Genomic DNA, 15,624 nt, shown 5'->3' on the forward strand with positions numbered 1-15,624 from the left:
GGAAGCACTAAGTCCAGCTCATCACTTGGCATAGGAGAAGTTCCTTGATCCGGTTTCTCTCTGCTTCCCCAACCTCAGCTCTCAGCGATTCCATGTTTGGCCTGCCCACCCTGGCAATGCCAAGCTTTTGGTCACACCGTGCTGTCCACAATTCCTGGCCCTGCTCAATCTCCTCTGCCTGGTTTGCTTTCTCCACTCCCACCCCGCTTTTCCTGCCTCCTGACCCCCCACTCCTACTAGGATGCTGGGCTCAGACACCACCACCTGCTTGGATCTTCCCTTTGCTATGCCGCCATGGCACCCGGGCACATCCCCGCCGTTGCTCTAGGACGGGTGCTGTGTACAGGTCTCGGAGACAGCTCTCCCAGCAGACCGTGAGCTCCCCGAGACAGGCACCTTGTCTGTTCACGTCGGTGACCCCAGTGACCAGCCCTGTGCTTGACATGTAGTTGGCACTCACTGTTTACTGATGGGATGGTGGACAGCACGAGAGGGCCGTGTATCCAGTGATGAACACAAAGCGATCACGTCCCGTTGATTCTCTGGTGCTTTTTGTTGCAACCAGTGCTTTCAACTCTGCCCCTCTTGCATTCAGCACCGCCTTTGTATGAGGAGCAGCCCGTTTGGGGAATCGTGGGTACTTGCTTCCCTGTCTCTCCATCATTACACCTGATATTCCTCCATTCTTACTTTAAAATCCCTAAAATGTTAAATTTCAACAAAGAAAACTTACACCCCCGCACTGGGAGCCAAACATTATAGCTGATTTTTTTTTTTTTTTTTTTTGCGGTACACGGGCCTCTCACTGCTGTGGTCTCTCCCATTGCTGAGCACAGGCTCCGGACGCGCAGGCTTAGCGGCCATGGCTCACGGGCCCAGCCGCTCCGCGGCATGTGGGATCTTCCCAGACCGGGGCACGAACCCATGTCCCCTGCATCGGCAAGCGGACTCTCAACCACTGCGCCACCAGGGAAGCCCTATAGCTGATTTTAAACACCCTAAGAGGCAGGTTCCTCGTGGTGGTGTCTACAGGCCCTGAAGGAAGGAGTGGTTTAAGTGTAGGCTCTGAAACTGCCCTGCTCCTGAGTTCCCAGGAACACTGGCTGGAGTGTTATAGTTCACGACTTCAGAGAATGCAGACGCTCCAGAAAATGGGAGGTTGCTGACAGCCTTTTCTCTCCAGGTCCAAATTCCACCACATCCTTCACCCTCCCTACTCCCTCCCTGCTCTGCGCTCCATCCTGCCTTTCCTGTGATTGATTGCAGACAGCTGATATGATGTGAACACTGCCCTTGCAGCCTATAGGCTGAGCGGAGAGAAAGGAAGTAAAGCGTATGAAGAGTCAGTGTCTGTAGGACAGTGTGATGCCTTCTCTGACACTGGGTCCAGGGGCATCTGAGGACTGTAGAGTCTCTGGACATTGGACCTCCTCTAACCTGGTCAGCCGGTTTTAACCCTACCGTATAGGCTATGAACTGCTCATTCTAGAGACGTTGATTTTACAACACAGCAACAAAAACAATCCAGCTCCCCGGGCAGGCACAGAAGATTCCAGAACTGGTCAGTCTGGGACTCTGAGTCCCTGTCACACTCTCCCCAGCTCTGCCCCCCACCATGGTCCCCACCGTCCCTTCTCCACACCAAAGCTTCTTCTGGGATTGGTCACTTTCCCATGAGACGCATCATTCCCTGGTCTCAAAATGTTTGATGATGAACAACCCAACACCGCTCCCTTTTAGGGGTTGTTCCTTCGTCAGATGTCTTTGTAGATGGTTGGCTTTCACGGAAGGCCTGGGACGTGCGGCTCTGACGTGCTGGATGCCACTCAGGGGACCCCAGAGCTGTGAAGACACAGCCACCGGCCCAGGTGTGGCAGGCAGCTGTGGTGTGGCTCCAGGGCCAGTTTGCCTGGTTCAGGTCCCAGGTCTGCATTCACCGGGTATAAAATCTTGGATAATCCCACTCACTTGTCTGTCTCTGCACAGCTTTTTCACCTGTAAACACTGCCAGACTGTCTGCACCTCACATAGTTTATAGCATGTATAAATTAGTCATATGATGTGTGTTGAGTGGACCTCAGCACACAATGTGGACGCTCTCAAATGTTTCCAGCCCCAGCACTCCCTCCTCAAATCTGTCCCTTCCATCTTCAAAAGCACCGAATTCTCTTAGCTAGATCCTCATCCCCCCAATGTAAGGCTTTGAGCTGTACAAAACTGCAAATACCAATAGGAGGGCTAACATTCTAAACTGCTATCAGCTCTTTACATGATAGAATGAACTAAAGACCTAAAAAATGACGAGTTACCATTCCTGAGGGCTTCCCAAATGCCAGATGCTCTGCTAAGATCTTCACAAACAATCTCATTTAACTCTCATGCAACTCTATGAGGTCAGTACAAGTATTGTTCCCATTATACAGATGGGGCAACCGAGACTCAGGGAAGCCAAAGAACTTGCCCAAAGTCACACAGCAAATGAGTAGTGGAGCCTAGATTCGAACCTGGATGTTACTAACTCTTCACACTATAAAAAATAATGGCTAATAGGTGGAGTGCTTTTGATGTAGCAGACACCACTCTAAGCTTCATTTTTATGGATATAGAAACTAAGGCTCAAATAAATAAAGTCAGTGGCCCAAGGCCCACAAGTAGTTAGTGGTGAGTTAGAATTCATGTCCACTGGGTCTGATGTGAAAAGTTGTGCTCTTAATGGCCCTGCTCTACTGCAAAGCTCAATGGTGCTACCCAGGGAAGCAGGAAGGGACTAGGTCAGGAGACAGTGATATAAAAGACAAAAGATGGGCTTCCCTGGTGGCGCAGTGGTTGAGAGTCCGCCTGCCGATGCAGGGGACACGGGTTTGCGCCCCGGTCCGGGAAGATCCCACGTGCTGCGGAGTGGCTGGGCCCGTGAGCCATGGCCCCTGAGCCTGCGCGTCCGGAGCCTGTGCTCCACAACAGGAGAGGCCACAGTAGTGAGAGGCCCGCGTACAGGAAAAAAAAAAAAAAAGATAAAAGAGCTCCTTCTTCAGAGTGATGCATGGTTGCCCAGGTCCCCTGCAGACATGGCCTTTGCCAAGACCCCTCTCACGACACTGTTAGATGGAGTTCATTATGTATAAGGGGAGACAATGAAACAGCCCCCATCTGCTTCTCCCAGATGCATGAGTCATTCACAGGGTGGTGCAGCTAGGTGAGGACTATGGGCCCCACAGCCAGCCAGCCTGGGTTTGATTCCAAAGTTTGAAGAACGTAGGTAAGTTACTTAACCTTTCTGGGCCTCAGTTTCCACATCTGTGAAATGGGGATATTGATGGTGACTGTCTTGTAAGATTGCAAAGATTCAGTGAGTCATTCTGGGCCAAGCAATTGGTCACCGCACACAGTTCTTGCTGGTGATTATGATATTACCACGGCCAGAGAGTAGCAGAAACACCAAAGCGTATAAATCCTTGCAGGACAGAAACTCTGGCTTCATGTGTTCTGTGTTTCATTCAAGTCCCATGACAAAGTTAAGGAGGAAGGAACAAAATAAGGAGAAGAAGGAAATTAACCCCAAATCAAAACACCCAAACTCTCCAGTTGAACGAAAAACTTCTAGCTGAGAATTCTATTGTTCTAGCAGCCTGAGCTTCAGCCCAGGATTCCAGGGCCTTCCCGCTAGAGGGCGACATCATGGGGGAGCCCATCAGAGCCTGTCTTTGGAGTCAGACCAACCTGGCTTCCAGGGCTAGCTCTACAGTGTGACCTTGAGTTCATGGTCTCACCTTCTGAGCTTCAGTTTCTTTACAAATAATTTGAAGACACCGATATTTGGGCCACAGCCCTGCTGTGAGGATTAAGTGAGAAAAACCTTTGTTGAACACCTCGCACATACTTGGTTTCAGTCAAAGTTGGTGGGCATCCTTATTCCAATTGTTGCTGTTTGCTGGGAGGCGTCTCAAGGTTAGACCTCCAGCAGGAATTGATACCACTGGGTTCCTAGCTCTGTCCCCAAGCCTGCCCGCTACTGCCCCTGAGAGGTACCTTTGGCTCCACATGGGCTGGGTGACCCTCTCAGGAATGGGCTACAGGCTAGTGCTTGTGAATCTAAGTCATTTTCTTCACTGACAAACAGAAAGGGTCAGAAGGGAAATCAGGCCTGGCTCCTTGTCCTCTAAGGCTTCTTCCCCAACACATCCAGATCCATTTTTTTCACCATCTGCTTGTGGCCTTGAAGCCCTTCCCAGGCGCTCCTGGTACCGTTAGATAGCGTTCATCATATAGAAGGGGAGACTGTCAAACAACAAGGCCAGTTTTTGGATAAACAGCCACAATTTAGACATAAAAATGAGTCTTATTTTCTTCAAAGGAGGCAGATACCTGGGAGGCTGTGTGCAAATTCAAAGCGTTTTGTGGACTTTCCCTTGGGTTCCTCTTCGGAGCCCCTGGCACGTTCTCGTTCACATCTTCGGAGTTAATATACCCTCTTTTCAGTGTAGATTTCATTTTGAAATAGCCGAAAGATATTGGAGGCTGAGCCTGCTAAATGAAAAGGGTTGAGTCATGCAGGATAATGACGCTTTCGAATAAAAAAATAATAAGGTTATACTTAGAAAATATTGATTTACTTTTTGGGATGCCGTGTACTCTGGCTCTGCAATCGGCAGCGCAGAGGTGGACTTCCGAACTAGCTTGAGCGATGGAAGAGGAAGTGGAATAAATTTTGTCCTCCCAAGGAAAACACTTTGATAGGAACAAAAATACCCATTTAGATATAGGACGTGTGATCCGTTCATTTAAAAAAGAATTTGATCTCAGGGCTCTGTGGACACACCTCATATTTCAATTAGTCATATAGTTTTTACTTGAGCAGTTGCTGCGTTAGGAATAATGTCATGTCTTGCATGCCCATACCATCTGGATATTTTCATTCTCCCTTCTTCTCCCCTCCTTTCCTCCCTCCCTCCCTTCCTTCCCTCCTTCTTTTCTTCCTTCCTTCCCTTTTAGGCATACGTTGAGACAATTCGACTAAAAGATGATGAAATTCTCAAGGTACAAACCAAAGAAGACGGAGACGTCTTCATGTGGCTGAAGCATGAAGCTACTCGAGGCAATGCGGCAGCTCAGGTAAAAATGCGTTCCACAGTTTTGGAAAGTCTCTCAGCCACGACAGACCAGGTTACACCATGATAATAAAGTATCCCAAACCTAGTGGCTTAACACAACACCAGTGTATTGTTGTTCTCTGTTGTTCTCACTACATGTCCAATGGGGGTGGCATGGGCTCTGCTCTTATAGTCCCCCAGGAGGCCAAGCTAACAGAGGCTTCACCAAAACATGCTTCCAAAGCCATTGACTCAGGATGACGCCGCGACACATCACAGGCCGAGTCTTATCGCTTCTGCTCAGAAGGGGCACGAGTCATTTCTCACATTTCATCGGCCAAAGGAGGTCAGCTGGTCACTCTTGACCTGAGTGAGCCGGAAATGTAGTCCAACCAGACCCAGAGGAGAGAGAGCCACAATATTTATGATCAGTCCTAAGACTACCATCAGACATTTTAGTGCATCAGATAGAAAGAAAAAGAAGCATCTTGGAGTGCAGGAGAGATGAGGTGGGCATCGAGAAGAAGGCCACAAAATCAGCTAGGAGAATAATAGAAAATCTGTGTTGCGTGTAAGACCAAAAAGATCGACCTTGTCTCTTGAACATGTTTTGTCTTTTGGATAGACCTGTAAGAGATACAAGAAAGGGCAGAGGGCTGGGAGGACCCCCACCCCCACCCCATCTACTTCTTGCCCTGATTTCACTATGAAGAAAAGTCCTTATGGGAGCCAGTTAAGGCTGATTGCACTGGAGGAAGGAAACCTCCTTCCCTAAGGATGGATTTAGCTTTTGCTTTGTGTTCCCAGTGAGCACAGTGTCAGGAAGAGCCTCTGCTCTGGGTCTGCTAAGCAGGCAGAAGACCAGAGATGGGAAAGAGAAAGAAAACCAAAGAACGCATTGACAAACACTTCAGAGACCCTGTAGTAGCGGGTCTCCCACCCCTCCTTAGAGGTCTTCCTAGCATCTCAGAAGATGCGCTCCTGGAAGTTGTGAGGTTTTCTTTTGGGGGGTGGAGGATGGAAGAGAAGGAGATGAGAGGAGAAGTAGAAAGAAGGAAAGAAAATCAAGGCCCCCAAGGGACCAGAATGATAACAGTGTTGCCTGTGGCTCTGTCTTGGGCTCTGTCCCAGCCTGCAGTCTCTCTAGTCCAGGAAGGAATTCCAGTGCATAGTTCAGGAAATGCTGCTACCAGATTTCATGGGTGCTCCAGAGCTTGCGTGAACATTCCTAACAAAGACCCTTCTTCCCTCCTTCATTCAGCAAATCTTTGTTGCGTTGCTTCTATGAGTTTCTGTTGAGTTCTGCTGGGTGGGAGCTGGGGGCACAAGGGCAGACAAATAACGTCTTGAGATCCCTACCCCCAAAGACCCCCAGCTTCGACTGAGTCTAATGGTGGAGCCAGCCATGTAGACAGATGCTGGGATAGTGCTGTAGGGAGATGCCCTGATATGGATGTGCACAGGCCTCCATGCTGGTCACTGGGCCAAGAGGATGCACAGTACCTCCCAAGGAGAGGGCATTTCACGAGAGGAAACAGTGTGGTTGATCCATCAGCTCTGGCCTGGGCCCAATAGAGTCCTTCACAGACAAACACACACACACACACACACCACCCACATACACACACACACCCCACACACACACACACACCACCCACATATACACGCACACACACACGTACACCCCACACACATATACACATACACAATACACACATACATCCCACCCACATAAACACACACACCCCACACACACATACATACACACCCCACACACCCCCACCGCCACCCACACACACACACCCCACCCACATACACACACACACACCCCACACACATACACACACCCCACTCACACACACACCCCACCCCACCCCACCCACATACACACACACACACCACTCACATACACCACACACACACACCCCACACACACACACACCCTGTCCACACACACACACACACAATTTCCAACTTGTGTTAATGACTTGTATTTACACCAGTTCATCTTCAGGGCTCTTGTCCCCAGGAGGAAGATAACATGTGTCTACTTAAATCTTGTTTCTCAATATAAAAACCTTTTAAACTAGGTTTGCCTTCCCCCCCTTTTAAAGTCTTGTTTGTTAAGCATAACACAGGAAAGTCATTATTCTAAATTGCTATTGTCTTGAAGCAACGGTTGGCCCAGATGCTGTTCTGGGGCCAGCAAGGCGTGGCCAAGAACCCGGAAGCGGCTGTTGAGTGGTACGCCAAGGGCGCCCTGGAGACCGAGGACCCCGCGTTAATATACGACTATGCCATCGTGTTATTTAAGGTAAGAATCACTCAATTTGTGCTGCAATTGCACAATTTCTATCAGACTTCCCAAGTGGTTTCCTGTAGGCATGCAATCAAGGAGCCTGTAACTGAAGAACCTTAAGACATGCTTCTGTCCGTCTGGATGGAAAGGGGTATTTGCTGAAAAGGCAAAGTCACACGCAGTTCCCTGGTCTCGTTTTTAATCATTTGTCTTAGGTTTGACGCCTGGATTCTCTCTGCTTTTGCAAGAACTGGCATTCTGGAGGAGGCACCCATATTTTACAGATTGGTACACGGCCAGCAGCCCCAAAGGTGCTGCAAGTTCTCTATCAGGCAGAGTTATCATTGAATTATAGCTAAGACCGAGTGCGTGTTTGGGCTGGATCCCAACAGTCCCATTGATCGATACAAAGATCTTGGTTTAAAGCCAACAGGAGAGCAGTGGGACGGATGGGAAGAGCATTAGCCCAGGAGATAGAGGATGGAGTTCAAATCTCTCCTCTGCAACGATTAGCTGCCTCCTTGGACTTATCCGATCTCATGAGACACTGGTAATGACCACAGATGGAGTGAAATAACCTAAGGAAGGGGCTCCAAGAACTGTAAAATGCTTTACGGAATAATAATATTTCACATTGATTGATGCAGTGCTTATTACCTGATGTACATGTATTAACACATTCAATCCTCGAGACAACTTTGCAAGGTAGGTATCACGGTGTATTATGATAGCTGTTTATATGTGTGGTGACAGAGGCTCAGAAAGGGTTTGTAACTTGCCCAAGGTTGAACAACTGGTGTGTTTCAGACCTGGGACTGGGATGCTCTTCACCCCTGAATGCAGAGACATCAATTCACCAATCTTGGAAGAGCTGTTGGCTCTAGTAAGGAAACCCTTGGTCTCTACGTCCAGACCCAAAGGAGGCAGCTGCCCACAAAGAGCGAGTGTCTTCAAACAAGGACGTGGATGCACGTGGCTGGGCTCATCTCCAGAGCCACAGCTGTGGCCGCTCACCGATTAACAACCATAACTCTTGCTACCTTTCTGGCCCTGCAAGTCTTAAAACCTATTGGTTGTTACGGTTTCCAAGTTTAGAGCCCAGACTTTTTCTTTGTAGTCATTAAATCAACATAGAAATGGTTTGACTCTTAGCTATATGCCAATGCATTCGTATATTTATATAATAAACACCCCCTCTGGGCTGACAAAATGCCAGACTCTGTGCTAGATGGAGGGACATATGGTTGCATGAACCTCATCCCTGACCTCAGGGGTCTCAGATACTCGTGGGCAAGACAGAAGACTGAGACAGGCACAGAAGAGAGGCACCAGTCCACCATAATTGGGGCTGCCCAAAGTACAGAGAAGAAAAGGCACGACTCAGACATTACTTCTGCCCACCAGGATCTTGAAATCTAGAGGGAAAGCGAAAGACATAAATAAATGATACGGGAGGTGACGGGATGTTTCTTCAGGGTCTGATTTCCCAAACCTTAAAGCTTTTTTGGTTTTCCTGCATTCTAAGTTATCTCTGAGTGGGAGGAAGGAAGCCCTTTATCTACATCTCAAGGCAGATTTTTACCTCTGGCCAAAGGTGTCTTTAAGTACTTTCAATGTAAAAAAAAACATACAAAACAAATGAACTTTCCAAACATGAAGAACGGCACTGTGCTCTCGGCTTGTTGCCTCGTGTGGACATCCGGCTCATTGTATTCAAAGATGGCGCCATGATGACTGCTATAGCTTGTCCAAGACGGTCAGGTACATCCCATTTCACATCCACATGAGGACGGAGCTTGGGCTTTCACTGCAGCAACTGTCCTCCATGGATTCATTCAGTGGATGAAGTTATCGAGCACTTGCTATGCATCACGACTTTACACTTCTCTCACTTTACAACTTCCAGTACTACTCAGACTTGGTGCATAGTATATAGTCTTTGTGCAAGAACTCACCCCACTTCTGATTATATAATTACACTGGAAAATCCCTGGCCTAGAACTCAGAGTATCTGAGTTCTGGTTGCAGATCTAACTGTGAAGTTTGGGGTAAGTCAACCCCTCTGGGCCCCAGTTTTACTCCTTGAAAACAAAGAAGTTGGAGAAAAACTTTGAGTGCAACCAGGTTCTGATATTTCGTCATCCTGGTCGTTCTGTTGCTTTCCCCGAAATCCAAAAAGCTTGTCTCATTGCTTCCATCCAGTTACTACAAACAGCCTTCATGTCCTTTTGTCTTTCCTCTCCCTCTCTAATTAAACGAAGTAATGGTGCACTTCTGAAAAATATTTTCATCTTCCACTTTGCTTCAGCTCATCGGTTTTATGAAATAGGTACGTTAAAATCGAGTAGAAACTCATTGTATGTAATTTAACCTTTATTTGGGTTCACAGTTTTATTTTGGGTCCTGGAAAACTACAAAGACAGATTCTGCAGCATGTTTTCTGTATCCTGTAAGGAGGTTACGGATCATTATACTTTCTCAGCATGGGAATTAAAATATATAGGAGAAAATACAGCATGGCAGTTATAAACTTGGACTCTGGAGCCTGGGTTCAAATCCTGCCTCTACTCCTTGCTCACTGTGTGATTCTGGGCAAGTTTCTCTGGTGAGAATGATAGCAGCACCCCGGCTGGGGTTGGGAGGATTTGATATGGCAGGAGAGTTCTTGGCCCACGTTAATTAACACAGGAATGTTTGCTAGCGCTCTCTTCATTTACTGTAGAGCTAAGAATTTAAATAGAGTTAATAGCTGTATTCATTGCAAAGCCCTCTAACATTATATCACATGTGACCCTGTCAAGCGCTGAGTCTGAGACCAGGAGGACTCCATGGGCTGTGTAGGTCAATAACAGACTCTAAGTGAGCTTGGAAGCATCAGGGTTTTCATCCGGCTCCTCTCACCTGCCATGTGCATGGTCAGGGCTATGTTGAGAGAGCCCTCAGGGACCCCCCCCCCCGCCCCCGCTCCACCCTCAGACCCACCGTTTTCCCACGTGGTCCTGCAGACACACCCCAGCATGGTCCCACGGAGTTCTGCTCTTGTAACAAGGACTCCAAAGCCACATCTCTCTCTCTCTGTGATGCACAAACCACCTCTGCTGGAAAAACTTGACTTTGCTGGAGGAAGCTTGTCAGTTTGGCAGCGTCTGAGGGAACAGATTCTAAGGGGTCCTGTCTCCCTCACCACTGGCTCGCGAGCTGTTTCTGAAGCCACAGTGCTTCACCTTGGGGACTCCCACGAGGACGCTGGAAGGTTGCAAATGACAGCCTAATAACTCTTGACTGTCCGACATAGATAAAGTGCTCTGTCTGCTCGCATATTAGGCAATCCCCAGAGAAACACAACCAGGATGACCAGACTCATTTAACCTTATTCATGGCTTCTCCCAACAGCACCTGCGGATTGACGGGAATATGATTCGCTGGACCATCAGTGGGGAATTTTTATGGATGCTAAGCTGGGAGGGTGAGGTTTATTGCCTCTCTTCTACACATATATGCAAAATGATGATGATGATGATGACGTAACAGCTCTATATAGAAATCTTAAAGATTAGATTTTTAACTGAGAAGGTTTGGGCTTTAGTATCTTCTGTTGAACACTGACAGATTGGTGTGATGGCTTTGCATGCAACTCTGCGTTTATTTTCTTCGTGATCATTGCTGTTTATCATTGTTTAGGGTCAAGGAGTAAAAAAGAACAGACGGCTTGCCTTAGAGCTGATGAAGAAAGCAGCTTCCAAGGTAACACTTGTGCCTATTGTCAGAGGGAAACATTTCCGCCACACACACCCATGCTCTTACAAGTCGAGGAGAGTGAATGGCCAGCCTTCTGAAGAAGGTAGAAATGCAGTGGGGAGGGAGGGGTCGCTGACCTTGCAGTGATTAGTCATTTTTGAGCTACAACATATACAGAAACCTGCACAATGAGGACGGCAAAATTCGAAAGCTGAACTCACTTTCCAGTCATAGAATTCAGACTGATTTTGTTTGAAGGCTAAAATTATAATCAAGGGCTGCCCTAATAACAGGCAGCAGCAGGGGGGCTCTTTGAAATTGAATGGGTATAGATGCCATTGAATTAGGAAAACCTAAAGCCTGAATCCTCTAAGGTTAACCCTGTTGTGTGCAATGCTCATTGGCTTCTCCGTGCTTTAACAAAGGGGCTCTTTATCAAGTTTACTGCCGAGTTTAGGAATTATTTTCCTTTTGTCACTATTTACTCTTCAAAGTTATCTTCAAGCCAACTAGTTTAAATATTGCACTACAGAATGGAGGTTATGATATCACCTGTGAGGGGAACACACACACACGCACGCACACGCATGCACACAGGCATGCATGCATGCGTATCCCTGCGTGCAAACCCCCAATGCATGCACATCCACACGTGCACACTCACATGTGCTTGCATACAGATTTGCAAATAAACGGATTGGTAGAAACCGTTGTAATTTTACAACCTTGACAGGGCCCTTTATAGCCCTTCAGGTTCCTGAATGTGCCTCCCTCCCCGAGGCTGATAATATTTGCCCTATCAACAAAGACTCCTGAAGTAACCATGCCGATGTTTCTTCCTCAATTCCCTTTCTTTAGGGAGCTCAGAGTGTCTTTTTTTCTGTAGAACAGGAAGTTGGAGCATGGAGTTAAGAATGCCAAGAGGCTTCTTCTCCACCTGTGTGGTTTCTAGAGGACACATGACCCAGGAGAAGGGAACCATTGAAGCGCACGCCAGCTCCTGACCCTGACACAGACTATAGGGCAGAAATAGAAAAGCAGCTTAATGGTGGTCATTGAGGCCATGGTCCCAGAGCATCCTAAAATGGGGAAGTAATGGGGCTTCCTGGCAGGTGTGAAATTTGCATCTCTTTAGCATGCTCGTGGTGAATTGTTGTCTAAGGTGCTGCATTCTGAATGTAGTTTTGGCAGAGCTGAGGTGAATATTGGAGGAAATGCAGTTTTACGGCCTGGAGTACTCGCATTCTTAAAAGTGTTACATGATTCTCAGCCATTCATTCTGCAGGGAGTTACTAAGCCCTTCCTCTTTGTCAGGCACTGTGGTGAAGCACAGAGTTTGATTTTTGGAATTAGCTAAAAGTCACTTGGATACAGCTGGAAATGTCCGGAATAAGGTGTGAGCATTAAGAAATAAAACAAGATTTCTTGTGGGACTCCTGATCTGGGTCCAAATACAATGTCTAAAGGACATTCTGGGAATGTTTTGAGTGATGACAGGTACCTTTGAATAAACCTGTGTGTCTGGAGGTGAGCATTGCACAAGCCATTTTGATATGTATTCCATAAGCTTATCCCAAAGCTGGTTCTTGCCACTATATATGACGTGGTCTATTACTTCATGGAAATGCACTCATCCTGCAAATTCTCAGGAGGCTGCCTTGCATCTGGTACCATGCAAAGCTCAAGAAGAATGCCTCTATAACTGATCCTTGGCACTGACACCATCCCAAGTGTTGACTGTCTTGAGGGCCTACGAATCTGAACCCTACTCTTTTTTTTTTTTATTGCGGTACGCGGGCCTCTCACTGTTGTGGCCTCCCCGCTGCAGAGCACAGGCTCCGGACGCGCAGGCCCAGCGGCCATGGCTCACGGGCCCAGCCACTCCACGGCATGTGGGATCCTCCGGGATTGGGGCATGAACCCGTGTCCCCTGCATCGGCAGGCGGACTCCCAACCACTGCGCCACCAGGGAAGCCCTGAACCCTACTCTTGATCCTCAGGGTGTAGGATTTGGATTCTGTTTTGTGTGTCATCAGCGTTCAAAGGATGGCTTTCATTCGTTTGTCAAGTATTTATTGAGCACTTACTCTACGCCAAGTACTAACATAGGTGCTTGGAATACAAAACAAAGATCCCTGCCCTCATGGAACATCTGTTCTAATGGGCCTTGTCAGTTTCTTTCTCCTGGTCTTCCTGGCACCTGGAGTCCAACGTGAAAAGTAGGAGGTAGAGCATTTCAGGAGTCGTTGCAGACTGAAAAGGCTGCAGGCTGGTATCTTGGCATCCATTACTGAGGGATACCTGTCTTTCACTTCTGAAAGGGCAGGCAAAAGAGATTTGGTTCCACACTTGGACCCTAACTTAACCTGTCTCACAGATGCAAGGGCACTCACTGTTTGCTTCTCCAGTCCTTTTCTCCCCTGCTTGTCCATGGTCTTGTGGATCTGGTAGGAAAGGAGGAACGAGAGCACCGAATGCCCAGGTTTGCACACTTACCCCCCTGCAGGGCTCCTGAGCCTTCAACAACCAGGCTGGAGCAGGTGGGAGCATCTGGGAAGAGCAGAGGCAGGCCCCTGAGAGCATGAATCAGCAAGAACAAGGAGGCCTTAAGACTAGACTCACATGAGCCAGGCCTTCTGTGGTACCATCCCAATGTAGACACAGTTCTGAGACCACCCCCCTCCCCTCTGCCTCAGCCCCAACCAGACCCTACCTGTCGGAGCTGGGATGCCAAGCAGTCCCACAGCACCTGTGCTTTACAAGTAGGCCATTGCGGCTGCTTCCCACAGAGGGTTTGTTGGTGTTCAGGGCAGAGTAATCAAAAGATAGGCAGGCAGGTCACCTAGAAATCATCCCAGCCAGGGCAGGTTTCCGGCCTCCTGTCACAGCTGAGTGGTCATGAATTTCAAGGGCATTGTTGATACTGCAGGACAGTAAGAGGCCTTCTGTAGACGAGGGCATTGCGTAAGAGCCCATAGGGGCTGCGAGATGATTTGGGGGCCAGCATCACTGCTGAGCTGGAAGGCAGAAATCCCAGCAGCAGCCGGGTGAAATCCTCCTGGGAAGACGCTGAGGCAGCCTCATGTTTTCCAACACTTAGCTTTTCTTTAATGCCATCTGCCCCCAGAAAAGAGGCAGGAAAGGTTTTTCTCAGACTCAGGCAGAATGCTTTCATAACAGTTGATTCTCTCTGGGTTTGGGGTTTTTTTGTTTTTGTTTTTAAAAAAAAGGAATTCCTTTCTTGTTGTTCTAAAATCCAGGGATTGCATCAGGCAGTCAATGGCCTGGGATGGTATTACCACAAATTCAAGAAAAATTATGCCAAAGCGGCTAAGTACTGGTTAAAAGCAGAAGAAATGGGGAACCCAGATGCATCATACAATCTTGGAGTCCTGTACTTGGATGGCATTTTCCCAGGAGTTCCTGGAAGGAATCAAGTGAGTAAGACTTGAGACCAGCTGTGCAGCTGGTCAGTCACTTAGTCATGAAGCAGGTGTACTGTATGCCCAGCCCAGACAAGGCCCCATGGGTGGTGCAGACACCACCCAAGACGCAGACCGTGATCTTGAGGAACTCAAGTGCCCAGTTAGGAAGACAAGATGGTGAAGAGCAAAGGCTGGCATTACCCCAACGCCAAGTGTGTGCTAATTGCTGTGACCCAAACTGTTCTGGAAAGGGGAAATAGTGAAGGCCAAAGCAGTCAGGAAGGCTTCATGGAGGAGGAAACCTAAGCTGGGGAGAGGAGAGGGAGATGATGCAAGGTGACAATGAGAGAGAGATGGTGCGGAGATTGATGACTGATCTTACTGGAAGCAAAGAAAGCTGGGTCCAAATAGGGTTGCCTGGTATGAGACCAGATTTAATAATAATGTAAATAACAGTAACAATCTTAAACGTTTGCCGAACACTTCCTCTAGGTCAGACGCTCACAGACACTTTCTGTGTGCCATCCCATGTCATCCTAACTACCCTCTGGGATAGTTACTGTTATTACATCCATTTAACAGAGTTAGCAACCGAGGCTCTGAAAGGTTTCATAACTTAGAGTCATACACTTAAGTGGCGTCAAGACCTGGTCCCCATGTGAAATGGAAACCCCTTGTTATTAATAGTAATATTGATGATGGTAATAATAATCTGAGTACCAGTACATTCAACAAATTAATTGAATGCCCACCCTATGCCAGGCACTCTTCCAGGCAGTGGGGATACAGCAGCAGACAAAACAGTCCCTGCTTTGGGGAAGTTTACATTGCAGTGGAGCAGAAAGATAACAAACAAACAAATATATAGTATGAGGGCAGGTGGGATAAGTGAGTGTTACAGGGAGAAATAAAGCAGGATAAGGAGGACCGAGAGGCTAGAGATTGGGGGATGCTATTTTATAAGGGAGATCAGAGAAGGTCTCTCTGATAATGTGACAGTGTACAAACTCCTAAAGGAGTCTTGTGAATGTCTGGGAGAACATCCCAGAAAGAGGGAACAGCCAGGGCAAAAGCC

General features: G+C 47.8%; 1 protein-coding gene across 7 annotated transcripts in view; it reads left to right on the top strand.

Annotated features, from left to right (window-relative positions):
• SEL1L3 (SEL1L family member 3) overlaps positions 1-15,624 on the top strand; it is a 97,662-nt gene that overhangs the window by 54,642 nt on the left and 27,396 nt on the right. For all 7 annotated transcript variants that reach the window (XR_009540369.1, XM_060148398.1, XM_060148397.1 and 4 more), the window contains 4 exons: positions 4,990-5,109; positions 7,261-7,401; positions 11,068-11,130; positions 14,385-14,561. Coding sequence is in view for 6 of the 7 variants with exons in the window: in XM_060148398.1 (XP_060004381.1) it covers positions 4,990-5,109; positions 7,261-7,401; positions 11,068-11,130; positions 14,385-14,561 (501 nt within the window). In the remaining variant the exon portion in view is untranslated. The remainder of the gene's footprint in view (positions 1-4,989; positions 5,110-7,260; positions 7,402-11,067; positions 11,131-14,384; positions 14,562-15,624) is intronic.

This window comes from Lagenorhynchus albirostris, chromosome 4, assembly GCF_949774975.1.
Source record: "Lagenorhynchus albirostris chromosome 4, mLagAlb1.1, whole genome shotgun sequence".
In the NCBI taxonomy this organism is placed as follows: Eukaryota; Metazoa; Chordata; class Mammalia; order Artiodactyla; family Delphinidae; genus Lagenorhynchus; species Lagenorhynchus albirostris.